Source organism: Poecilia formosa, unplaced genomic scaffold (genome assembly GCF_000485575.1).
Source record: "Poecilia formosa unplaced genomic scaffold, Poecilia_formosa-5.1.2 Scaffold305, whole genome shotgun sequence".
Lineage (NCBI taxonomy): Eukaryota > Metazoa > Chordata > Actinopteri > Cyprinodontiformes > Poeciliidae > Poecilia > Poecilia formosa.
The window spans coordinates 686,433-712,377 of NW_006800244.1; the positions used below are offsets into that span (position 1 = coordinate 686,433).

Genomic DNA, 25,945 nt, shown 5'->3' on the forward strand with positions numbered 1-25,945 from the left:
TAAATTTTGAATGTATACCTGCAAGTTGTCCTGGTTTATTCTTTAGGTGATGTTGTGAGGTGGAGTTGTCAAATAAAAAAGGAACTCACAAGAACCTCAAAACTGCTCCATTTTTTAGCATGTTACTTAATGTTTTACTACACACAGATGCTTAATGTATAAATAGCTGTAATAATGTTTAAAGGAAATCACACAGAATATGAGCCACATTTTATAATAACTGTTTGTGATTATTCCTAAAGTGAATAACGTTTAGAAAAAAATACCAATCCGAATATTATTGTAGCTCAGCCAGTGTGACAGCATGACTAGCTCCCAGCATAAAGATCATCACGTTGTAATGATACCCTGCATATATATATATATGTATAAAAAAATAAAATTCTTGAGTCAACATAAGGTTTGCATATTCAGTTTAAATAGTACCAGAATGATTAGGACATCTGTTGTGAAAGTACAGATCTACGCAAAAATATTTTTCTGGCAGGCCATCGTTTTATTTAAGATAAATAAAGACAAGAAGGAAATAGATTTTTTTTCTTTAAAATATTTTATTTAAAAAATATCAAGTCCCAGGGATAAAATTAACAACACATACACAAGTTAAAGAAGTTATTTCACACCCTTCCTTCCTTGATCAGAGTTGATTGTGGTGTACGCGTTTCACAAAATCTTTTACTAACAATACCAATTAAACTTTGTGTAAATGAAACATGGGGGGTCAGACTTTGTGTGAAAAGTGCTGCACCAATAAAGATTAGTTGAGTTGCTTCCATTTAATTATTAAAATGAAACCTGAATAAACCCGAAATTAAACCCTCACTATGTTAATTCTTTGCAGGTTGTTTACGATGAATTTGGTGTGTTTCCATCATGCATTGATTATTCATGCAGTGGTGCAAGAGAAACCACATTTCCTATGCCACATGATAAATGGGGTATTCAAATACAGAGTACAACCCCCGTGACTGACGTCCATCTACAGCGTAGCTCGATCTGTGTGAAATAAACTGTATTCAAGTTGAACAATCACTGTCTCCGCCTCTGATTTTGTTTAAACTGTGATCAGAATGGTAGAGAATTGTGTAGGTTCACAGTGATGTACACACGGTTAAACAAAAAGGTCACAATTCCTATGAGTCAAATGCCCTGAGAGAAGTACTTTGTAGTAAATGGCAACAGCTGAAACTGTAGCGGCAACTCATTTCGTAAGAGCAGGCCTAACTTCTTTGTGGGTGGAAGTGAATAATAAGGTGAAACTACAATTAATAACCTTCCAATGTGAAACATTCAGCTTTGATCTCATGATGTGGCAGTCCTTATGTTATGATTCAGGAGGATATTATGAGTATAATGTCGATATTTCCTGTTTCAGTTTTTATTGGGTTTGGTTACAAATTAATAACATGAATATTCTTTCCAGCTACGGTGTTTTAGAAACTACATACATTTCTCAATGCTCTTGTTTTTAAACAGGTTTTTTTGTGTATATTGTTTCATCTGCAAAAACAGCTAGCAAGAGCAATTTTCAATTTACAAACACCTCGTAGTTCATTGTATTTACAGAGTCCTTTGCGAACTTTGTAAAACTTTGTAAACAACAGATTAAATCAGTTGTAATTTCTGCTTACATATTTTACCTGTTGTCACAAATTATAATCATAGTTGTCACAGAATTCAATCCCAAATACCGCAGGAAAAGCAGGAACAACACATATGAGGAAATATTGCATCATACAACAAAAAGAAATAAAATGAAATACAATAAAATAAAAACCAAATGTTACACACTTTTCTGAAATGCAACAAAAACATTCATTATTTACAATTATTATTCAATTCCAACTAACTGCCAGGAAAATAACTCAGGATTTTAGGCAACTTGGACTTCCAGTTCAAACACACAAATACAAAAATAGTCTGTATTCAACACTTACAGGCCTACCAGTATTAATCGATTTAGATGATCATGAGAGCTGCTGTCGGACTCCGTACAACGTGCTCGACAAACCAGTACCAAGCCAAAAGAACTGGATCCATAGATGACATCTTTACATGCCACCATCTATGGAATTCAGTTCTCACAGCGGAGCACTTATCAGCACGGCGACTTCAGAGGCGTCCTGATCCTCGAACGGCAGACCTGTCTGAAGAAACTCATATGTCAGTGTCAATTTGTTTAGATCACCACTCAGTCAGTCAAACACAGCAAAAACATCACAGAGTATGTATAAATAACCGCAACATAACTTCAGAGTTAAGCAAGAAAAAGGGAGTAAGAAGCTTGTTACATGGCGTACAGAATGACAAAGCGCCCATCCCCATTTCTCAAGAACAGCAGTGTGAGGATGAGATGATAACATCAACTCAGCTTCTTCCATGGTAAGATTGAGCAAGAGGCGATTACTGTGGTGACTAAACTCAGCCTCACGTAGCTAATAATGATTGTTAGTGGAGTATTTATAGCAAATATAGACTTCAAAGCTTAGGATATGTTTTATCAACGTGAGGCGCAAAATTGAAATGTGCATGAACAGTGTATGGGCCAGACCTGATTAAATAGATTCCCTTCTGGAGTTTGGAACGCCCCATTTCGGGACCTCAGACTTCTGCTAAACTCAAGTGTTCCTGGAAGCTCCGCAAAAACGAAAGTTTGTCCACTAACTGATGAGGGTCATGGTGCTCCGGTCAGGACATGAAATGAATCATCAGTTACACTGCCAGGAAAGGAACTTGCTGTGGGTCAGTGTTTTACAGACACACACAGTGTAAGTAAATTAGTTTGATATTAACTGGGCTGCTCTGAACTAAGCTAAAAACTTCTCATCCAAGGCCTAGAGTCAATATTGATAGAGACGGTCGAGATAAATGCTAATCTCAAAGTTACCGCATTGATGATGGTTTATGTATTAAAGTCTGTGCTCTCTGAGGGTGCAGTACAGTATAGAAATCCTTCTAAGGAAAACCACACCTGAGCACATTTGGGAAATTCACACCTTCCTGGCAGTCAAACAAGGAAGCAACCGGTTCTGCGGGCCGGCTCCTTGACAAGAAACATCCATTCATTAAGAAATAAACAAGAATTAATAAACGAAACGATAAGAGTTCCTGAACACGTTCAAAAACTGTTGCATTTGGTTTCGTTTTTTTTTTTAATTTTTTTTTTAAATAGAAAATCTACACTAATATCCATATCAAAATGTAACAATGTTGGATGTTTTACCACGTACCTGAAAAATATCTTCCCAGATCCTGGCTGTATCAGAAAAGTTCTTCTTCATTAAAACCAGGTGTTTTCCCGTGTGTACACACACACACACACTTCAGGAGTCCTTGTTTGTTCCATACACACATCCCTTCAAAGATTCACCTGCTTTTCCATGACCTCCAACTCCCAAGAAAATATGAAACAGTGCCTGACATTCGCAGCAAAAGTGCTTAAATACGGACCTTTCACTTCACCCATCAAAACCTCCCTCCTCTCTGTTTTTCATACACTCCCTCTGTACGGTAAGCCTGACAGTCACTTCCCAGTAAGAAGGAAGCAGTGGGTGTGAACAGCACGCCCCCTCACCATGAATCAACACATAATAGTTTCTGAGGAAAACCATCTGACTTGCCCTGCCCCCTGTTCCCATAAAGTAAGCAGGGGAAAGGCTGTGTCTACTCGAGGAACCAGGAATTCCCCCGCAGGCCACAGAACAGCTGTCAAGATGAGAGGAGATGACGAAGTGAACACACTGGAAGTTTGTCGGTCAGTTCATGCAAACAGAAACCGTGCTAGGACAACCCTGTGTAACATACTTGTTGAGTGGCATTTAACGCATAAATGTATTTGCACAATAGGGAACTGGAAAGTCTGCTCATACCCTCGTGGGTGTTTAACAGTACAGTCATGTAAGAGCTGCTGACTTAATGTTTCCAAAAGATTACTGTAGTTCTTTGAGCAATAGCTGCAGGGATGAATGTGAAAATGCACATACTCAGATGGATTTCTACCAAACTGTATGAAAAACTAGGTCTCGTATAACTTTGTTTGCTGTTCAGACAAAGTCAAGCATGATAGTGATGTAATGACTTCTTCATAGAGTCCTATTGTTCAGCTTAGTAAAGGGGGAAAAATAGCTGATTTCCTCATCCTCCTCAACTGCCTATCTTAAGTACAAACAACTAGTCTGGACTTGATGTGTTCCTCCTCAAAAAAATCCCTCTTAGATTTATTCACTGGATTTCCTTGTTCTCTACCAAAAGGGGATTCCAGATAGTTGGGAAACTATCACGTAGTTCCCTACCCCATGCTTGGCTACACGTCTATGCACATTTCCTGGATCCTATACATGCCTGAAACGTGTCAAGACTCATTGTTTTGGAGCAGGACCCATTAGGGTCATATATCCTGAAAAAAAAAAGAAAAAAAGGTGGTACAGAGACCCCAAAGAGATCCCCTCGCTATTGATGCGCCGTGATGCCAGCATCCACTTTCAAACTCTGTCCCTAGGCCTGTGGGATAAGTTGCAATTGACATTTTGCGCTGGATGGCCGAAACAAGCTGGGCTTTCATGCTGGTGTTTGAACACTGGGGAAAACACTTGCAAAGGTCACTGAGCCCATTTCCTTTCTGTCTTCCCCATGCATCTAAAGACCTGGAACACCCCCTTTTAACATCACTTTAATTCCTGACATATTCAAATGTCTTTGTAGGAAGTAAAAAGTAGAAAGAGAAACCCAAGAATGCATTTTTTAAAAGTTTTTTCCCCCTATTTCTTATTAAAATTCTAAAAAAAAATTAAAATTCCAAAAAAAAAAAAAGATGCAGCTAGAAATAGGCTGGTGACTGGAATGGGCAGAGTTTTTTTTGTTTGACTGGCTCTTATTGGTGTTGTTAGTTGGAATCTAAAACTCAGATTTTTCTATACGTTTTTCTGCAAGTTAACGCACAACACCTAACCCCCTAACAGGTCGCACTTATAAACAGTCTTCTGTGTGGATGCTGATCCTGAGGGAAAATGATTTTGCTGGAGGTTTTTGTCGGTATCGGTTAAGATGTTTCAAAATGTCGTTAGAGGAAGCACAACAGGAGAAACAAGCTCCTAGGAAGGAAACCATTTTCTGCAGAGGCATGCCGGCTGTTCATTCATGCAAATACTTTCAAGCTTTGGGGGCTGGGAGCATTTCAGTAAACAGCAGGAAGCTGACGTATTGCAGCAAATATACACCGATTGACCCTTTAAAAAGAAACAAAACTATGCTTCGTGGAATAGTTGGCAAACTTTTAGAAATTTTACACTCTAGGGAATACATGCTAATGTCTTCAGTTATTAACGCTAACAGCAGTAGCAAAGCTGAGCATTAAAATATGATGCTAATGACAATTTAGAGTATTACCTACATAATCTTAGCACATCGAACTTTGTTTTTATTATTTTATTATTATACAAAGTGTGATGTCTTCTGGTCTAAATATAATTATTGATTGTTCACAAGGGCTGCTAGAAATTTCTCATGGTAAAAACACCAGTTTCAGGGTATCGTGAGCATAACATAAAGATTTTACACCAACATGTTTAAATGACCTGATAACTTTTATTGAAAAGTGAATGCAAACCAAACTCCCCCATATTCAGGTTTACCAGAATAGGAAAAATAGATTCCCCTCCTTTAGTTACAACACCATGACTGTCCGTAATTGTCGGGAATATTTCGAAACAGGCGTTTTGTTTTGTTCTCCAAGTATAAGAAACGCCTTCTTTCAGCCAGCTGACTGGTTTACTCATTCTACACGGGTCATCCCTGGGATTTGGGGAAGTTTGTTTGAGCCTCATGACATATGGCATATTTCTGAAATCTCATTTTAAATGGTACAATGGTAACGGTAAATGGAAAATTTCAAATTATTCTTCTCGGAAAAAGTTCAATGGAAATTTTTTTTGAATTTTAAAACTGTTTTTTTATAACCTCTGTATAAAAAGATATGTGTAGCCACGCAGTGTCTGTTTGTAACAAAAAGTCTGCTTCATGTTCCTGTTAAGCTACAATTTAAAAGGATTTGGTACACATCTACATATTGAGTTTGGCAAAAACAAAAAGTTAGTAAACTATAACTGGACTTCTACAGGAAGTTCTATTTTTTTTTTCTTTTTATTGCAGAGGAACTTCTCCTCCATAACCAGTTGCACCATGATGCAGACAGCCTTGAAACATTGGGCTGCAATATCATTATCCAACATGTTACTACAAAAGACTTCAATGTATTCAAAAAGGTTTTTAAAAAGGTTTTATTTTTTTATAGTCTGCAGAGACAAAACTGTACCAGTCAGCTAGAGCTTCACAAAATCTGTGACTGGAAATCATCTATAAAGTCTCTGATCAGTGCATCTCTGAAACACTCATTTCACAGCTTGTCCATTAATAATTTCAAAACCAGCTGACATTTCCTTGTCAGTTGTCATTTTGCTTTTTAAAACGCAGCACCACTACATGTCTTTGCAGGCCTTCGGCCCCATCCCACAGGTGATCCAGGGAGAAAACGCCCCTTTGCTCCACAAATGTCTCAAACAGATGCAGCCCACCACCGACACCAAAGTAGTGTGATTTGGTGGCCAGGTAGACTAGACCACTGGGTCCCAGCAGTTTGTGCAGCGTTTCATGTAGGGCAGGGTAGTAGCAAGTGTTGTAGATTGTTTCTGATGTGAATATGATGTCAAATTTGGGCTGTGGTTCTTTCTTTAAGACCAAAGGAAGAAATGTCCTCCAGTCCCCAGAGTAAAAGAGGCACTTCCTCATTAATGGGTGCTTGGATAGATCTGTTGCTCTTTTCTTAGGAGGGGGGCTGCCAGACTTCAAATCCTCTTTCCCTTTCTCTACACAACCATCTTCTTGTTTTTTTTCCTTACCCTTCCCCTTTTTCTCACCATCACCCTCTACCTCATCATCCTCTTCACAGTTTAGGATTACGTTTGGCACCGTGAGCTGTTCGATGACTGTGCTGTTATAGTCTTGAAAAAGGATCTGCCTGGCTCCTCGCTTCAAGGCCAGTATTCCCAACAGCCCCGCTCCACAACCCAAATCCAGCACTGTTTTCCCACTGAATGTTTCTCCCTCTTTTTCCATTATCTCCAGAATGTCATAAGTGCACTCCCACACCTTCAGGCCGCCCTTGTACACACCAGAGATGAGATCAGAGTTCTTCTCCTCCCTGTGAGACAGGATTTTCTCCCTGTCCTCTCGCTCTGAGGCCGTCCTCTCGAAAACGGTTTCGTTGAGGAAGTGCAGAGGAGGAAGGGTTCCGATGGTAATTGTTTCAAAGACTCCATCAGTGAGGAGGAACTCAGGGTCAGATGGAGGAAGGTGCTCTTTAGCCTCTTTTACTGGACCGGCTGGTAAATCATCATCAACTTCTGCCTGCAACAGAAAGCAGTATGCTTTAGGGAATGAAAGAGCCGACCGTGAGTTTCAGTCAGAGACAATGTGATTGAAATTCAAATGAAAACTCGTAAGAGAACATGAAAGAAAAACTGATTGAGATTTTGACTTGAGTAATGGTCTAGATGTTTTCCATTTTGTCCAAAGGCCCTTTCAGAAGCCTCTGTGAAATCATGGCAGCACATTATGACAGAAAGTTAAGAAAGCCAAGGCTTTGCGGCTTTGGCTAACACCAAATTCCTCTTAGGTGGTTAAAAACTTTACATAATCAAACACAGAGTGCAGATCCATCGCCATAAATGATCAAAACTAAGAACTCATTTTCAGTGTACAACTGCAACAACCAACTTTGATGTGTTTTTTCAGCCAGGGTCTCAAAGCGTGACAGCGGACAACCTTTGATTTTTAATTCAGCACCATTTTCCCTTTGTCGTAATCTTTAAATTGATCAAAATTAGAATTGACAGGTCAAAGAAAGCTGATAATCAGTATCGTTCAGGAAAAGCCTCACAGCAAAAATGTTTTAGATTTCTAACAAGAAACCCTAAGTACTAAAGAGGACATTTATGTAAGCTGTGTTTTAGCTTTAATGTTACAGATAAAGCTAAAAGCACATCTAATAGATCTACTAATTTAATTTACAACATTAACTAGTGAACGTGTTAGCCCAAATTCTTGAGTTTTTCTCTGTCAGTTTTCTTTCCTTCTATAATAATAGCAATCTAATGATGACATAATGAGCTGGCTGACTGGTTGCTAAACTTGGACATGAGATTGCTGATCAGCCTTGTGATTCATTATGTGACTTAAAAACACTATTTGCATATGTCATGTGGGTCACACCCACAGCCACAGAACAATTCTGGTAACAAAAAAAAACAAAAAAAAAACACAAAAGCTTCCATCATGCCTTAGTAGTTTAGTGTCTGCACAGCTAATAATGATTCATACAGTCTACCCATCAGTAAGAACGCCAACGCAAACACATTTTTTTCTCTTTAACCTTTCGTTGTTACGGGTCTCCTATTGGAAAATAAATGAACTAACGCTCTCTAGTGGTTAACAGCTGACATTTTATTACAACTTTCTTTTGTCTGTAGCACAAAAACTGAAGCGGTTCCACTAAAATGTCTGAATTGTGAGCTTTTGTTGTATTTTTTTCTATTACTAATATACATGGCTTTAATTTAAATAGCGTGTTCTAAATAACTAGGATGGAAAAAGTATGTAAAAGATTTTGCTATATCAATAATGTGAGACAACTAAGAAGTTCAATGTAAACTGACAGCTACAAGTGGAAAGTAAGCCAAAGGACTTTTAAATGCTCCTTCCCTCATCAAAATAGTTTAAAAGTCAAGAAGGGCTCAAAGGATTTGATGTAAAAATAAAAGATACTTTCCATCAATGTAAATCCTGTCCCTCACTTTTGTCTGATTTCTAAAATATTAAGATACACACAGTCATGTAAGAAAAAAATTAGAGTGAGAGTGAATAACATGATCAAGAGAGCAGCTTACAGAAAAAAAAACTGTAATCGATTATTTTTTTATGTTTTTATTTGGCCTTTATTTATGAGTCTGGTAAAAATATTTAAATAAGTATTAAATAATTTGGGACCTCCAAATTTTAAACCCAAATGATCTGGGTGAAAATTTAAACATGGAAAGGCCTGGGCCAAGATGAAAGAAAGAAAGATAGAAAGAAAGAAAGAAAGAAATAACTTTCCAAGTTTATATGCTTTTAAAAACTACATTATTCTGCAAAATGACCAGTAAGCAAAACATTACTAAAATAGTCCTAAATTTAATATATCTGTTTTTTTTATATATATAGTTTAGAAATATATTTTCACCTAAAAAAGTTTAAATGTATACCATATGTATTTTTAAAGCCGTGGATAAGTTCTATTTATACCGCTTTTATTGTGGAAGTAGACTACCAAAACAAAAGCTGAATAGCAGTTTTATTTCCATGCTAGCTGGTACGTCGTGAATAAAATTAGAAATAAGTTTTCAAATCCAACTTAATAATCTTGTACCCCAGTGCTATCATTATCTTTCCAGCAAATCAGACTTCTGCTACTCTCCCGGGCAACTAAAATAAGCTGTAAGAACGTAAGATTAAGAAACAAACATTCCTCACATATTTAGCGCCATCGTCTTTGCTTCCGCTTTGCACTTTATTTCCATCCACTTCTGGAAAGGCGTTTGCTTGCCCTGAAATGTCGAAGTTAAAACAAAACGACATAATGACTGAAATCAACCACGACAGACTGCCGCTAGCTAGGTAGATAGACAACTCCACATGTTGACCTCTCGGGAAGACTTCAATTCCCACAATTCCTGAAGCAAATGATCAGTTTTTAGATTATTCGTTGATTTGACAAACTTGTTGTATGATTTTTTTAATTATATTGGATTTATAGTAATACAAAGATAAAGGACAACATTCAATAATAAAAATTAGTAACGAAAATTAAAATCTGATGTGCGTTTAATGCGCAGTTCCTGACTCAGATAACCATGATGCATCGAAATAAGTCTACAGAACATGCGCAGTAGTTCCAGGTCAGGATTCAGCGGCGTTTTACTGACAGGTCCGATACCCACTCTGGCACTTAAATAGCAACAAGCCCGCTTTATCTTCACTTTAACTATGACGTCCTTAAAGGTTAATTCGGCTTATTCCTCTTCTCCATAACAGGTAAGTTCTGTAAATTTCTATTAACATTGTCGTTAAATGTCAGTGTGAGCCGCAGTACACAATGGTATCCAAAAGCTGCCTATGACATCCACACAAAAGGGATTTGGGAGTATTTTATGTCGCAGGGAGACAGTTAACTGGGAGCATGAATTATGCACAACATACTATTCTTTCATATAGAAACAATTAAAGGTGCTTTGTTGGTCATTGTTGAATATCCTGTCATTGATTGATGAAGTGAGTGTGTTGGTGACAGAAATCTGTTGCCCAATAGACCACTAACTCTCCCTTTCACCTGCACAGCCACAGCAGCCTCCACCCAGACACCACCCTGTTGGGAATGCAGTCAAGCCAGACTGCCTCTCCCGTTTCTTTTGACATGTTATACAAATATTAGCTTTATACTCTATTGGAAATTATTTTTAGTTAACTGTATGTCACTTATCTTTCTCATCTCCGACTTCAAAATGTTGGATGTGCCTAATTATGGTCAGTTGGGCTCCGAATTAAATTGTGAAATAAATTAAACAAGGTTCTAATTGATTCTAAGACAGGTTTCATGGCATGATCAAGAAGATTATCCTTTTTCAGATATTTATTAAACTGCAAAAGTATGTGTTGTTTGATGCTTTTATGGACTAAAATGCTGGGAGTTTTTATTTTTTGTATATTTATTTCATGAATAAAATTAAACAAATCTAGTATTTGATCCTCCAATCGTTGATCAAAGCCATGATAGGACAATTGACCAATTTACAATAGTTTTGTAAGCAAGTATCACAGCTTTAATGGCTTTAAGGTTTTGATTTCTTTATCAAACTTAAGTTTTAAAGACCGTTAACTCTGCATCTTTATTTTTTCTCTGCAGGCATCTCCTCATCACAAATGCAGAATGCGGTGCAGTCCTGGTTCCGTGCTCAACCTGCTTCGCAGCGGGCGAATGCGATTCTGCAGCAGGCGAGGGAAGAGCAGACTCCCCCTGTGGCTCAGGAAAATATGGGCCTACATGAGGCTGCTGGTGCAGTCGCTTTGTTTCAACACCCTCACAGACTCTGATGTAGTGTTTGACTCCATCTTTGAACCAGTGTTTTGGACTGTGGATTATGTCACACGCTGGTTTGGCTTGGTGAGTGAGGCTGTAAATTGAACTGTGTGTGAAGATTTCTCTTGAAAGAGTATCTCAGGCTTTTCTCCTTGTTTTGGACAATGGAGATGTATTGATAATAAGCCTTATTTTGTTTTGGCGTACTCCACGTTCCCGGCTGTTTTTTTTCACTGCGATTGAGGTTGGATGAACTTTAAATTGGGTCTGTAATGATCCTTTAAACTGGACATCATTATGTTAATCTGTTGTGTCCCAGCTTTATCATTCTTATGGTAGATTTAATTATTACTGAATCAGGAATCTGGGAGGCCGCTTTTAGGACGGCTTTTCAAAGGTCAAAATTATCCTTGAAGGCAGAATTTTGCATCCACTACACATTTATCAGCCTGAAAACAAAATGTTAAGGACTGATTTCAATTAATTGTCTTCTTTGTGAAAAACAATACTTTTTTAACAAGGATAAAATTTGCAGCGACGCATATGATTGTAGTTGATTGTCCCATTTTTGTACTTTCTTTTTTTAGGTGTTTGTTTGTCTGGTGGTGATACTGACCAGCTCCATTTTGGTGATAGCCTACATGGTGCTTCTTCCTCTCGTCTTAAACACTTACTCCCCTGCATGGATTGCTTGGCACATTTGTTATGGACACTGGAATCTCATCATGATCGCTTTTCACTACTACAAAGCTGCTAAGACCTCCCCAGGGTATCCCCCCACAGTAAGCTCTCAAAATCTGCTTCTCTGCAGAACAACCAGTTTAGCTGTGCTGCCATTTTTTCTTTTTTTTTTGCTCTTTAAAGATACACAACGCGTTCTCTTTCTCGTAGGAAAAAAATGACAGGCCGTTTGTGTCGGTCTGTAAAAAGTGCATCATGCCTAAACCAGCAAGAACACACCACTGTGGTATCTGTAACAGGTGAGTGAATGTCTTTACTCATTAGTGGCTGATGTTTTTTCCGTTTTGTATAAGTTATTCATATGTATGGCTAAATGTTTGAAGGAAAATTTTGTTTTGTTGTTCCACTTTGTCTTGTTATTTAAAGTGTCTGGTGCTGCAGTTCAATTTTAGTTTTAATTGTTTTTATTTTAAATTAATTTAAAAAACAGATTTAGAGTTTATTAATTAAATATGTGTTTATTATTATTATTTTTCATGATTTGTATTCATATTTTCTTATGTGAATGTTTTTATTTGTTCAACTTGTATAAAACTTTTTTTTTTTCTGGAATTGTGCTTCAGACCATTATCTGTGGAAGAGGCTGCTTTTGAATACATTTTGGAATAAAGGACTTGCCACCACTGACTGCTAATAAAAGTACCTAAAATGCCTTTTTTGTTGTTGTCCTTGCAGGTGCATTCTGAAAATGGACCATCATTGCCGTATCCTTTGTCATTTTTAACTCAATTGGTTGTATAAGCTTTTTCAGAAAGTTTATTTAGAGGCTGAAAGCATTTTTTCTTCTCGTTTTCCTTAATTTCCACCTGCTAGCTTGGTTAAATAATTGCGTGGGTCATTTTAACCACCGCTACTTCTTCTCTTTCTGCCTGTTCATGACCCTGGGCTGTGTCTACTGTAGCATCAGCGGCAGAAACCTGTTCCTTGACGCGTACAGCGCTCTTGAGGTCAGACAGCTGGCCTGCTGCTTTCTCCTTGTGATCCTTGCACTTTTTAAAATTATATATATATATATATATATTTTTTTCAATGAGGTTAATTTTTTGCTGTCTTTTTGTCTTTCACACCTGGGCGGGCTGCTCTTTCAGCGGTTTAAGCATTTGGATTTGGAAAAGCCAGGCATTCCTGTAACAGGGATGGGACTTCTAATAGGGCTTCTCCCATCTGGCCAGGTATCATCTCAATAACAAAGCACAGTCACGTGATTAAGCTAAGGAGTGGTTCCTTTATTCATTTGATTGGTGATTCATTTGTACTTTTTTTCTGTTTTGATAAGACCAACTTCCACACGCCTGCACCTTCATACACCTTTAAGGACAGGATGATTCATAAGAGCATCATCTACATGTGGGTTCTCACCAGGTAAAAAGTGTTTTCATTTATCAATAATTGTAATCTACTCTCAATGTAGGGAAAAGCCTCAAAGCAGACAAAAGTCTTTGCTCTAACTGGTTCCACTCTTCTAATACAACACTGCTGTCACTTTGAAATTGATGGCAGGCTGTGGTTTTACTTTGATTACAAGAAGATATTGTCTTTTGTTGTTTTGGCAGTAGACGAACTAAAAGGTATTTTGTTTCTGCAGCACAGTGGGCGTGGCTCTGGGAGCTCTGACTGTTTGGCACGCAGTTCTCATATCCAGAGGGGAGACGAGCATTGACAGACACATTAACAAGAAGGAAAGACGGAGACTGGCAGCCTGGGGAAAGGTATTCAAGTACCGTAATCAGAATTTAAAAATATATGCCCTATAGTTGCCTCTTGATTTCTTACGTTTTATTGTTTTTGTCACATGCAGTTTCCCATTTTCAAGCTCATTTGAATTTCACACAAGATAACCTAAGTTAATACAAAATGCTGAACCTGAACTCTAATTTAAATCATCAGTTAATGGTAATTGGCTACATTTTTGTAGCAGCAACAGAAGGGTCCTGTAAGGAGACAAATACTTTTCCACAGAACTGTTTCTAATAAGAATTCCTAGAATTCTTATTAGAATTCTAGGAATTCTAATAAATGTGCTGGAGTTAATCTGATAATAAAACACCATTTAAACCCCATAACACCAATGGCAAAATGATACAAGTGGTTTCTTTTCAAACTGGATAAAACCGTGTTTTTATTTTTTTAACTACTTTTTTTTTTTTCTTTTTCTAATTTGTCAGGTTTACAGAAACCCTTTCAACTATGGCAAGCTGAACAACTGGAAAGTATTCTTAGGAGTGGAGAAAAGAAGGTGTGTTTTCATTGTTTGTACAAACACGCCGCTCAGGTTTTTATCTTATATGTGATCAGAGATATGATGTTTGTTTTGTCTCTCTCGTGTTTAGCCACTGGGTGACCCGGGTCCTGCTCCCATCTGGCCACCCGCCATATGGTGACGGCTTGACGTGGGACATCTTCCCAGTCAGAAAGGACTTGATACCTGTTTGACGGACTGCTTCGGCAAACCTGTAGCCTGAAATCATTGCTATATCAACCCATTTTTATCCAGCTGGCTCGCATGGTGGCTCCACTGGGCACCATTGGCCTCCATTACCTCAATAAGACAGGGACTGCATATGAATTATGCAATATAAATGTTTCTTGCAAGCTGACGCTTCTTGAGTCGGAGCTACAATGATGCTGACTGAATTATTTGTTAAAATATCTTTAAGGTAAAATATTTAATCTATTCCCCTCAACCCCAATTTGTTCAGTGTTTTAAAGAATGTCAAAGAGACACACTAAAGTTGAAAATGAAGTGGGTTGTTTTTGTTTTTCTATTCCTGTATTTTCCATGTTAATTTATGAAAAGCCACTCAAATGGTAACCCATGCTTAAAGCATTCAATTCCATCCAAACACTACCCTGATGATGTTCTCTGTACTTTGCATATCTTAATAATAAATTTTTATTACTTTTTTAGAAACCTTTTGTCACTTTTTATATTGTATGACATGATCTCTATTTTTTTTTATAAATGTACCTTTTAGCTCTACTCCGCCATGTTTCAGCTCCAGTTGCGCCACCGTTTTGATCGGAAGCCAATCTGGGTACGAGCATGAGGGGAAATTACAAGAGATGCACTCTGCGTTTTATTTATTTATTATGTCTCAGAGATCAGCAATGAAATACTGTAGCTCCCTTTCCAATTTAGATTGGTAAATTTTGTGGATTTAGTGAATTTCAGTTTGAAATTTGTGAATATTTAGGGCTTGCCGTTGGAGGGGAAGAAAAGTGCAGGCCTTGGTTTTAAAATAAACATAAGATGGTTTTGGGCTGATTCTATCACTCTCATCTTGCGTATCTCAGCTGCACATCTGCCTGTAAACTGCAAGGATGAGAGGATTTAATCTTCCAGCAGATGTCAGTGTTCCAAGTCATAAATTTGTCCAAAACCTTAATGAGGTGAACTTGGAACAAATTGTGAACCTACTGTTTTTTTTTTCCCTCCCACTTGTCCTGTTTTATTATTTATGTTGGTGTTATATTTGATTTGAGCAACTAGCTGGAGTTGAATGTTGACTGAAATTTTTGGCTCAGTTTCATTTCACCAACTTGCCACATTTTCAAATTCAGATTGAAAAATACTTTAATCCCAAAGGAAAATTAAATGAATAAACAAACGAACCCTCCATGTGCGTATGAGTGCAGAGCCCTGAAGCTGCAGGCTAACCCCTCATTCTCCACCTTCTAATGATATTTATAGTGTCAGGTGTTTCCATCTTCACCCAATCCGCACCTTACAGGACCTTTTACTATCTTAGAGACCATACAGTTTAAATGAAGCAACATATAAGCTCCACTGAGCTGACTGACAGTCTGTGCCAAGGGTAAGTTTGGTGGGATTACTCTGTTCCCAGACCAAGATACAACATAAGCCTCTTCAAATGTAAACACAAGTTATTTTTTCCTTGAGGATGTAAAATAAACCTGAGCACATTTTTATCTCACAGCATAGAATCTTACAAGTAGCCAAAAGGTTCCATAGGTTCCAAGGTTTGCCTTAGTTTGTTTCGTCTCCTACGCCAGTAGTTTGCTAAGTTGGGGCTGAGATTTCACTTGGGTTCACTAATATGTCACTCTTAAGACCTGCCTCAGAAATACTTGAATGGTAAAAAAAAATTAAGAAAGCCTTTTCCTTTTAGAAATGAATAAGATTTTGTTGCTTGCTCTCAGTAGTGACTTTCTTTTTGCTACCTTTTCATTAAGGTAGGATTCTCCTAGCTGAGCCATGGATCTCTGTAGCTCCTCCAATGTAGCCATAGAGTTACTGATTGCGTTTCTGGTCATTTTTCACATTGTCTGCCCTTCAGTTGAGGTGGCCACACATATGCCTTTGCACATTTGGAGTTGTGGCATACTAGCTCTTATTTTGATGGGTTAAAGCTTCCTTCAACTTGACAATTATTAATCGTGTTGGTCTACTAAATAAAACACCTAAAGGTACAGTCGAGTTTATGGTTGTTTCATAACGAATTGCGCAAAAGCTTGAGAGAGTGAATGCTTTTGCAGCGACTATATTTTCCTCAATAGATGCTGTTATTCTGAAGGAGTCTCTTCTCCGTTTCCGCTGGTGTTACTGAGCCTGTTTCACGCATGCGTGCTGGGCTTTAGAGCATTAATTCTGAGTTAGATCTGAAACGGACTCCCCGAGTGGGCTTTGCCTCATTTTCAGCTGAGAAAATTTAGATTTTGTTTGTTGCATTCTTGTAAAGAGAAAAGTACATTTTTTTACAGACTCTCAGTGCGCCCATCCATCACCGGAGCTGCACCGACACTCTTTCCACTGTGGTCTGTCATCCTGCAGACTCGCAGCTTCAGCTGACCCGTCACGTCACGTCAAGATCCGGAGATAAACTTCTGTTTGCCAACAAGTTCTGATGTGGCAAGCAAACTGCAGACGGATGCATAATATAGCAGACTGGATTTCAGGTGATTTGTCTTTTATTTTAAACTATAGTAGGATAAATATTCTGCGATTTATACAATATTTCGATTGAATGAAAAGCGCATCTGTTAATTTAGTACGGCTAACAACAAGAACAGTGAACTAAAGTGAGTTTTCTTTTTTTTTTTCGAAATTATGAATGAAAGATGGGAAGCATGGAGGCATGATGCTGTGCAGGCGCGTGTACCCATCAGCTGGCACTACACGTGACACAAACATAGCAGCTTGTCTGACCTCACAGGAACAAGCAGTGCTGAGCTGTCATTTTATCCCAAAATCATTACTCGTTTCTTGCACTCTTCCCTCCCACTTTAAAGCTCAATGAAAAACATATCTATTGTAAAAAAACAAAACAAAACAAGAACAAAGTCAAACATGATTAAATAGTTACATTTCCCTCCTTGTTCTGGGACACAGGTACAGTGATGGGAGGCTGCGTGGGGAGGAGCAGGATGGATGGACCAGGGAGTGCCCATGGCTCCACAAGGACTAAAAAACGTGGAGGTAAGAAGCTGGAACACATTCAAATGCTTTATTTACAGTGATGTGGAGCCTGGGATAATGCTCTTCCTAATGCATATTTAATTCTGCTGGATGAGGTTGTAACTAAGATAGAATATATGTCCGCATTATGGTGAAGAAGGGCTTCTCAGATCTAGAGAATCTTCTTATGTTGCTAGAACTATTATACTTGACTTCAATCGTTAACATTCAGTTCATGGACTGAGATAAAATAAAAAAATTTCAATAAGATATATGACATGGGTGTGGTCCGTAGTTTATGATTCACTTGGCTTTTTCATTCTTAGATCTTATATGGAGGAAGGCCTGAATGATTTAGCACTAGCTGAACTGTATGAAAATAAAATAAATTCCAGTAGAATAAAAGGTTAGCTTAAGTATTTGACAGTTTTTGGCATTAAAACCTTTTGCCAGAACAATTTACCTCAGTTGTTAGCAGAGGATAAATAGCAGTAGTGGTATTAATGCCTTTTAACCTATGTTTGTTTTTATGGATCAGTTTTCAAAATGTGTTAAACACTAAGCCATTAGTACTCAGATTTGTGTAACAAATGCCGCCGTAGTAATAAGTTATATTAAGTGAATCTTTACGCAAACCAATGTATTAAAATTAGGTTGTTTTTTTTTTTATCTATTTACTCTGTACATTTGGTTGAAGGTTGCAGTTCAAATATGCTGTTTTTTTCTTACTTATAAGTTTAATTTTTTTGCCTCCAGGTTAGAAAAATAAAAAAAAATATTGTCCTCCAAAGTTAGAAGTTTTCACTGACCTCAAACATCGACCTAAAAATCCAACATGGCTGCTGCAGTTAAAACGTACTTCTAACTGCAAACAAATAAAATGAATAAAATGTATTCAAAAATGTACATTTTATGAATATAGTCTAAAATGCTGTGAAAGGAATTGTAATTAGCTTATTTTTTGTCATTTTAGTCAGCCAAACATATAAGCTAGCAGAGTCCGATGATTTTCTGACTTGCTGCTTGTGCAGAGTTATGATGGGTGTAACGTTATTCTCTTACATCAGTTTCCCAACTTCAGAAGTATATGAAACACAGCATTACATTTTATGTTTTCTTTGTGAGTTATTTTTGAGTGATGCAGAAATGAACCTGTTTCAATGACAACAAATGTATTTTGCTGTTTGAACTCATTATCCCTACATCACAGTTTATGCGTTGTTCATTGATTTATAAGATAAATCAATGGTTCTAACATTTCCTTAGCATACCACTAATGAGAGTCCTAGTGTTACTTGTACTGTAGTTTGAAAACCACTGGAAAACATGTTTATTTGTTGTAATTCTTATGTCAAAGGTTGTTTTTGGGTGCCGACCAAGCACAATACTCAAATTCTTGCTTTTTGACCTTGTGCAACTTGATTATTGTGCTCAGATTTCCTTTTCATTTTTTGCTACCGTACAGCTGAAAGATGAATCAGTAATATTTTAATAAATCTTTGTGAATTATTTAATATTTTAATACCTCCTAGAAATCAAATATCTAGAGCTGCACAATATATCACATTGCAGCTGATTGTGCAATATTGCAATTGCAAAGGACTGCTTAAATGCAGTACTGGCTTGAATATATTTCAACTTTCTGCATATTAATGATGTATTTGACGTCTTGGACAGACACTATCAGCCCCTCATGCCAACAGCTGATGTCTGTTGTTAGTGGCTGAGATTTCAAAGCTGGTGACTAAATAAAATAGCATTACGGTGCGTATTTTCCTTATGTGGTGCAGATCTACATGTAAACATCACTCAGAGCCACAGAACCTTTTGAAAACGTCATCACACTTTTAACATTCGTGCCGCTCTTCTTAACAGTTAGTGTGACGAGGTCTTTTCATCCCGCTGCTGCTTGGAGGTCATTTTCAGTCTGCAGATATCTCACGAACCTCTTAAGCCTTATCTTTTAGTCCTGTATCTAATCTGTACCGATGACCTGACAGATTATTTCGACACTCGTTAATCTAGTATTTTTGAAATATCAACCTATGTGGCGGGGAAGATGGATGTGCGGGACACGTTTAACTGCAATAGCAGCAGAGGATTTTCCCACTCTCTGTCCGAATTGTATGTTAAAATGGTATTTGCATGTCAGGCTTTCTTGAATTGATTTATCAACTTGAATTTTGGCCAGATGTTGATACACACGCTGTGTGATGGACCACCTCGCTGTCCTTTCTGTGACTGAAGCCACTTGGAGAAATTCCGGGTAGCACAACATCTTTTTCTTCCAGCAGACTGGAGTTTATAGCTTGCTAATAGCTTTAGTATGTTGCCTTGGGTATTTCCATCCTGTCTTTAAATAGAGCTCAGGGGATTAGGCCTCTTGTGTAAAGGTAAAGCAGCTACCCGCTTGTGAGGGCACAAGACTCTTTCTCCGAATACACTGAAGGAGTTTCAATTAATTGCTCACCTGGTATTTATGGGGTCATGTGTTTTTATTAGAAGTGTTAAAACAGGAGAAGGTGGCGACATTTTTAAGCAACTGGAGACGTGTACCTGAAGGCAAATGAGCTCTGAATCTCAGTTGGCTCTTTGAGATGAACTAGATCAGGCGGATCAGCATTATTCGGCAGACGCAGAGGGGATTCTCCACCTTCTTTGAGGTCAAGCTCCGTGGCTCATTTTGTGAAGTTTTTGATGAACAGAAGCTTGATTCTCAGCAAAGCGCAGACAAAAACACAGCAATGGGAGTTCCTAACTCCAGGGAATGCAACTACTATCACGCTCCAAATGCACCCTTAAAGATTTTGCTCAGAAGTAAGTACGGATTATTTTATCTTCGGGTCAGTTCAGCCAGTGGGCCATGTGTGATTGTTGCTGCTGCTTTTGGGTTCAGTTTTATAGAAAGCCTCATTGGTTTGTCATGTGTTTTTCGTATGTTCCATACATTAAAACACACCGATGCACGAATCTGACTTTTCCTTACAGATTTCCAGTTTCCTTTGAGGTTTTGCCTCATGTCTCTCGTTTTAACCATTTAACTGACTAAAACTCATGAAAGAAGGAAATGAACTGCAGGTTCTTTAACTGAATTAGATTTAATTCAATCTGTATTAGTTTTAGCTTTTAGGAAAAAAAATCCCTATAGTATATTGAATTATTAAATGTATACCCTCATAGGAATATCCAACACATTCATGGATTATTAATTTATTAATTTAAAGGATCACTGTGCTGGTTGCAAAACTGTCATGTCAATCCCAGTTGCTAAACAGATCAAACATAAATAGGTGTGTTTTCAGTATTTTCAGCATTTATGTTTCATCAAATTCTTCAAATCTGAAATTGTGCATCAGTACTGAGATTTAAGTTAGAAAGCTTTATTTAATATTAATTTGCTTTCAGGACCTCGAGACCCAACATATGGCTCTGACAGGTTACCACATCCCTCTTCTAATTTAAATAAACCAAAGCCCAAAATTAGACTGCACCACATCAGGAACACATTTATCTTTATGGTTAGATATTGTAACGAGATAAATACTATTCACCCAGATTTTCCTTGTGAGCTTTAGCATCTCTGCCACTAAAAATATCCATCTACTAAAAATGCCCATCCAACAGTCCTGATGTGTTAACGGGAAAGCATAATTTGCATGCGTGGCTCTTGAAACATGACCTCCTACCACATAATGGATCCAAGCAACCCTTTTCCGATATTACAAATGGTGATATTTTTGATGATATCTGCAATTTGAGATAAATTGCATACTTGTGTGGCTCTCCCAATCGTCAAAGTGTGCACCTTGAGTGAAAATATAATTTGAGTTAGATAATAATTAAAAACATTTTTTGGTTATTCCGCTAAGAGAAGATTCTTTTTTCCTTCCACGCTAATTTTAAAGCTGCTTCTCATTGGATGTTTAAGGTATAACTATTATCACCATGTGATAATTACTCAGTAAAATTAATTGCGCTTGCATTTCATTTTGACTGTGTTTGCATTAAAAGAAGCCAAATTGAAAAGAAGACTCATTAACTTAATGAAACTCTGTATAAAAGGTATGGATTGGTCTTCACGACCAATATATACTAAAACAGTTGATTGTGCGATTAAATACATTTGCAAACTGAATCCTGTGATTTCTGCACCCTTCACTGATGCCTCTACCATGCCACATACTTTGTGACAGAAGCAGTGATAAATCCTGCAGTTGAATATGAATTAGATTAAAAGTGCACACATTTCATGTAAGATGCAATCAGATGGTTTATTTAGGCTAGACATTGTTGTATAAATGTCTGCTTTTACTCATCAAAGTCATCCATAAAAATAAACCATCTTTGTTTTTAGGCGTTCATATGAGAACAGAGCACAAGTAAAGTTTTACAGAAGTGTGAAGTTATTTTAAACGGAAAGGCTGTTGATTAGTTTTGTTTCCAACAAAATATGTGTATGAATTCAGTCCTAAAAGCAGTTATCATACTGCTGTACAAATGTAATAACAAAACCTTAAAAAATGATTGCTGTGTTACAATTGCACTTCTGTACTTCCCTACATGTAACGTTAGGACAAATATTTGCAAGCCGGTCTTGTTTCAAGTGTCACAAAGAATATCTTTGGTGTCCATTCTGGTGAATTTGGAAGTTAGTGTGTTACATAAATATATCTTATGTAAGGTTTTAAATTCCGCTCTACTAGAGAAAAAAAAAATCAGAAAAACAAAAAACAGTCTCAGAGCAGATAAAACATGTTTTTATATATCTAAAAAAGTCAACAGATTAAAACATATTTTTTTTCCTTCCTAGCTCTGTCTAGTGGGTTTGCGTTTCTATGCAGGCTGTTAGAAAGGTGTTTTTTTTTGTTTTGTTTGTTTCTCTGGTTCTCATTGGTCAAAGAATGCTCATCTCCTCTGATGCCCAATGGGATAGTGGCAGATAAATCCTGTTATGTGGAACCTGATTACAGCCTATAATCCATTGCCGTGTGTCTGTGTGTGTGTCCATGCACATGTACAGTACAGTCTCTGTTAGTAGCGACTGCAATAATCCACTGTGCTATAAATAACAAGTTTGATTTTCGTCTAGCAGTGAATCAAACTGACTTTGTGGGTAATTCTGTATAACAGATATGCTTTATGTTTAGGTGTCGCAATCCTGCGCAAGCTGCACTAACAATTTCAGATTTTTTTTCCACCTCTGGAAAAGAAAACTTAATATATCATATAATTTGTTATATGTTAAAATAACCACAGAATTATCTTTGCTTGACTATGTATGCATTGTATATTTTTTATACTGCACTTGATCCACTTTGTGTTGCTAATATATCCCCCCCAGAGCATTCTCTTTCATGTTATTACAAAAGTGTATTCTGCTCATAATATGTTGCTTTAATGTGACATCAGAGATAAATTGCATATTTGTGTGGCTCTCTCAATCGGAAACAAAAGCTTAGGACAAACATCAGAGCAAAATAAAAACATTACCTAATGCTCAGTGGCGCCAGAGGTAATGGAAAAGAGCTTAGCTGTTTTTAGATCAGCCGTGACGTGGGTCAACGTGGCGGCTATCGCCGCACCAAGCATTTTTTTCTCTGAGGTTTGCGACTTCATTGCCGTTAAGATTCTTGTTAAGAAGTCCAGAGCTGTGTAAAAGTGTTTATACTTGTTGATCGTTTTTGTTAAATTACTACCACCAACTCACATACATTTTATTGGGATTTTATGTGACAGAGCAACACAACAAAGTTTAGAATTGTAGATGCGGTATGCATTTGGATTAATCCCTTCCTGAGTGAATACTTTTTAGATTTAAGTTTCATTGGATTTACTGCTGCTGCTTTTTGGGTTTGTTTCTACCTTTGTTAAATTTTTAAAATAATAGTTTTTTTTGCCCATTCTCTCTCTTGCAAAATAGTATTTTGCAGCCTCTTCCTTCTAGGAGCTCCAAGTATCTTCCCATCAACTCAGACCATCTTGTCTGTCCCTGCTGAAGAAAAGCAACTCCTCACCATTATTCTACCGACACCATGCTTCACTGTGTGGTTGGTGTGTTGAGGATGATGTGCACGGTTCTGTTTTGCATAGAGGCCAACTGTTTGATTTTGGTCTGAGGTGATTTAAGACCTCCTTCTTCCGCATATTGGCTGCGTCCCAGACAAACTGCAAACGCTGGTGGGAAACTTGAAACTTTCTTTCAACAACAGCTTTCATCTTGCAACCGGTCTTGGAACGTTTGCAGTTGTATGATCTTTTTTCGTTTTCAGATGATGGATTGAGCCGTACTCCATTAAATAAATGGTCAAAGCTTTGGATATTAATTTCAACTTTTCCACAACTTTATAATCGACTTGTCTGCTGTGTTGCTTGTTAAATATTAACTTTTTCATTTGTTCACTAATGTTTTGGAACAAGCCTGTGAGGCAATGGGTGTGTAACTTGATTTATGCCAAGATTAAATCACAGACACATAGACTATTTACAAATTCTGAAGGTAATTTAGGGATATTGAAGGAAACTGTGCTAAACAGATATGTCTGTTAGACTTCTCAGATGTAAAGGATTTTGAAAGATATGCTTCCACTTCACTCTTTGTTGGTTTTCAACATAAACCCTCCAAAAAAAAAGCACTGTAGATTACAGCCATTTGTAGATACAAGCAACAATCTTTTTGCAATTTCTCTTTTATAGCACGCAATGAGCCTCTCAAGAAAGACCGTCCTAAATGGAAGAGCGAGTACCCAATGACCGAGGGCCAGCTGAGGAGCAAGAGAGACGAGTTTTGGGATACAGCTCCCGCCTTCGACGGACGAAAAGAGATCTGGGATGCGTTGAGAGCAGCAGCCCTGGCTCTGGAGTGCAATGACCTGGAGCTGGCCCAGGCTATAGTGGATGGAGCCTGCATCACTCTGCCACACGGTATAAAACGCTGACACAATCCGTTTCCTATGTGAAAACATATCGCACATGTCTAAGCTTTAGACGCGCTGGAACGCACTGGTTGAATAGTAATTCTCTCAATGCCGTAGAGCGGTTTGCAGAATCCAGTGACTGATTTGTAAGAGATTACTGTTGTAATTATGTAATAGTGCTGCGTGACCACTACAGGCAGATACACCCAGAGCTCTGGGATAAAGCACAGCGTGCTCCCTCAGAGGAGAGTATTTATCTCTAATCTTTGAAGGTTTTTGAGAAGTGGGCGCTTACTTGGGTGTCCTTTCCCCTGCAGGGTCTCTCACGGAGAGCTATGACGAACTGGGAAACCGCTACCAGCTCCCAGCGTACACCTTAGCGCCACCTGTCAACCTGATCACCGAGACGTCTGGCGAGAGCAAACTGTCTGAAAGTGCACAGAAACAAGTTCAACCTCCACCGTCTAGAGAGGAGTTCCAGCTGCGGGTGCGATTATCAACAGGTAACTCCGCCAGATGTTTAAAAGCGGAGATGTTTGTGGACACCCAAAACATCTGACCTCAGTCACAGCTTCATAAAAAGAAAAATAATGGAAAGCAACTTCAAAATGCTCTCTTTCATTATCCATGTAGTTAGCAAGCAGAAATTATTTTTGGATAATCATAAATGACCAAAAGCAAGAAGAAATAGAGGGGAAAAAAACTTTTTTTTTTGCATAAAATTGACAATAATTTGGCCTCAACTCTGTCCGGAAGCATTTAAATATCTACAGCACAGCACATTTCTGTTTCAGGGAAGGATGTGCATCTGACGGCCAGCCTGGCGGACTCCATCGCCGTGCTGAAGAAACAGTTGGAGAAACAGGAGGACATCGAGGTGATCCGCCAGCGGTGGTTCTTCTCTGGGAAGCTTCTGACAGACAAGACTCGCCTCCAAGATGCCAAGATCCAAAAGGACTATGTCGTCCAAGTGATCGTCAACATAAATCCTTCGGTCATACCCAACTGAGGGACGGAGGTCAGAAAAGGACGTGCCAGACAAGGCTGCAGAAACAGGAGCAGGTTTCCAGCGGGGAAATTTTATGTACATTTTATATAATAAATTATTGCTTTTATATTGTTCCTTTTTCTATTTTTCCCCTTTTTCCAAATAAAGAGATACTACTGAAAAGCACTGAAACACTTTAGGTGACAATAGCGCCCTGATAAGTACCTCCCAGTGTCTGTCTGTTTCTGAAGACCTCGACTTGCAGCTCTATTGTTTACATGGGTTCCTCTCCTCGTCTTGTTTGTTTGTACTTATGCTTGTTGATGAATTAAATGCAGCTCACCTAAGGAGAACAAGTAAGGAAAATCTACTCTCTTTTTTTTTTTCTCTTATGACAAATAGATGAGTATTTCTAATTGTAAACATCAGATTATTTTCTTTTCCACTTCACTGTGTGAACAGCACATTTTGACTGAATATAGACACTGAATATAATGGAACCTTTTATTAGGTAGAAAGAGATGAACGTATTTGTTTTTAGTTCATCATTTCAAACAACTGTACAAACATGTAATAGCTTTCTGTCTAAAATTATGCACACTGTAATGTCATTTAATAAATGTTATAAATTTAAACTCATCTTTTGCTTTTGGGAATTTATTTCATACTGATTTAATGTTTTCATCTTTCCTTTTTGTCAGTCCAAAAAATGGGGGAAA

The 25,945-nt window shown here is 37.9% G+C and overlaps 3 protein-coding genes and 1 long non-coding RNA gene across 5 annotated transcripts; 2 read left to right on the forward strand and 2 right to left on the reverse strand.

The window, feature by feature from the left end:
- Positions 1-531: 531 nt before the first annotated feature.
- On the reverse strand, positions 532-3,461 carry LOC107833002 (uncharacterized). Its single transcript, XR_001658713.1, has 2 exons — positions 3,231-3,461; positions 532-2,143 (listed from the first exon to the last, which is right to left on the reverse strand). It is a non-coding gene; the product is annotated as an uncharacterized LOC107833002 (long non-coding RNA).
- A 2,797-nt stretch (positions 3,462-6,258) lies between these two features.
- On the reverse strand, positions 6,259-9,836 carry mettl18 (methyltransferase 18, RPL3 N3-histidine). Its single transcript, XM_007572632.2, has 2 exons — positions 9,565-9,836; positions 6,259-7,401 (listed from the first exon to the last, which is right to left on the reverse strand). The coding sequence occupies exons 1-2, from the start codon at positions 9,667-9,669 to the stop codon at positions 6,439-6,441; spliced, it is 1,068 nt and encodes a 355-aa protein (XP_007572694.1). The 5' UTR covers positions 9,670-9,836; the 3' UTR covers positions 6,259-6,438.
- A 160-nt stretch (positions 9,837-9,996) lies between these two features.
- zdhhc16a (zDHHC palmitoyltransferase 16a) lies at positions 9,997-14,819 on the forward strand. Its single transcript, XM_007572633.2, has 11 exons — positions 9,997-10,125; positions 10,994-11,251; positions 11,755-11,949; positions 12,059-12,147; positions 12,584-12,612; positions 12,722-12,855; positions 12,997-13,080; positions 13,185-13,270; positions 13,494-13,617; positions 14,074-14,144; positions 14,239-14,819. The coding sequence occupies exons 2-11, from the start codon at positions 11,018-11,020 to the stop codon at positions 14,339-14,341; spliced, it is 1,149 nt and encodes a 382-aa protein (XP_007572695.1). The 5' UTR covers positions 9,997-10,125; positions 10,994-11,017; the 3' UTR covers positions 14,342-14,819.
- Positions 14,820-16,487: 1,668 nt separating this feature from the next.
- Positions 16,488-25,865, forward strand: LOC103152243 (ubiquitin domain-containing protein 1-like). 2 transcript variants are annotated; one of them, XM_007572634.2, is made up of 5 exons: positions 16,488-16,825; positions 17,259-17,345; positions 24,018-24,245; positions 24,556-24,741; positions 25,033-25,865. In XM_007572634.2, exons 1-5 carry the CDS (start codon positions 16,774-16,776, stop codon positions 25,245-25,247), a joined length of 768 nt encoding a protein of 255 aa, XP_007572696.1. In that variant the 5' UTR covers positions 16,488-16,773; the 3' UTR covers positions 25,248-25,865. The 2 variants fall into 2 exon arrangements, with proteins under 2 accessions (XP_007572696.1, XP_007572697.1); XM_007572635.2 differs by lacking the exons at positions 16,488-16,825; positions 17,259-17,345 and adding an exon at positions 19,500-20,141.
- Positions 25,866-25,945: the final 80 nt, after the last annotated feature.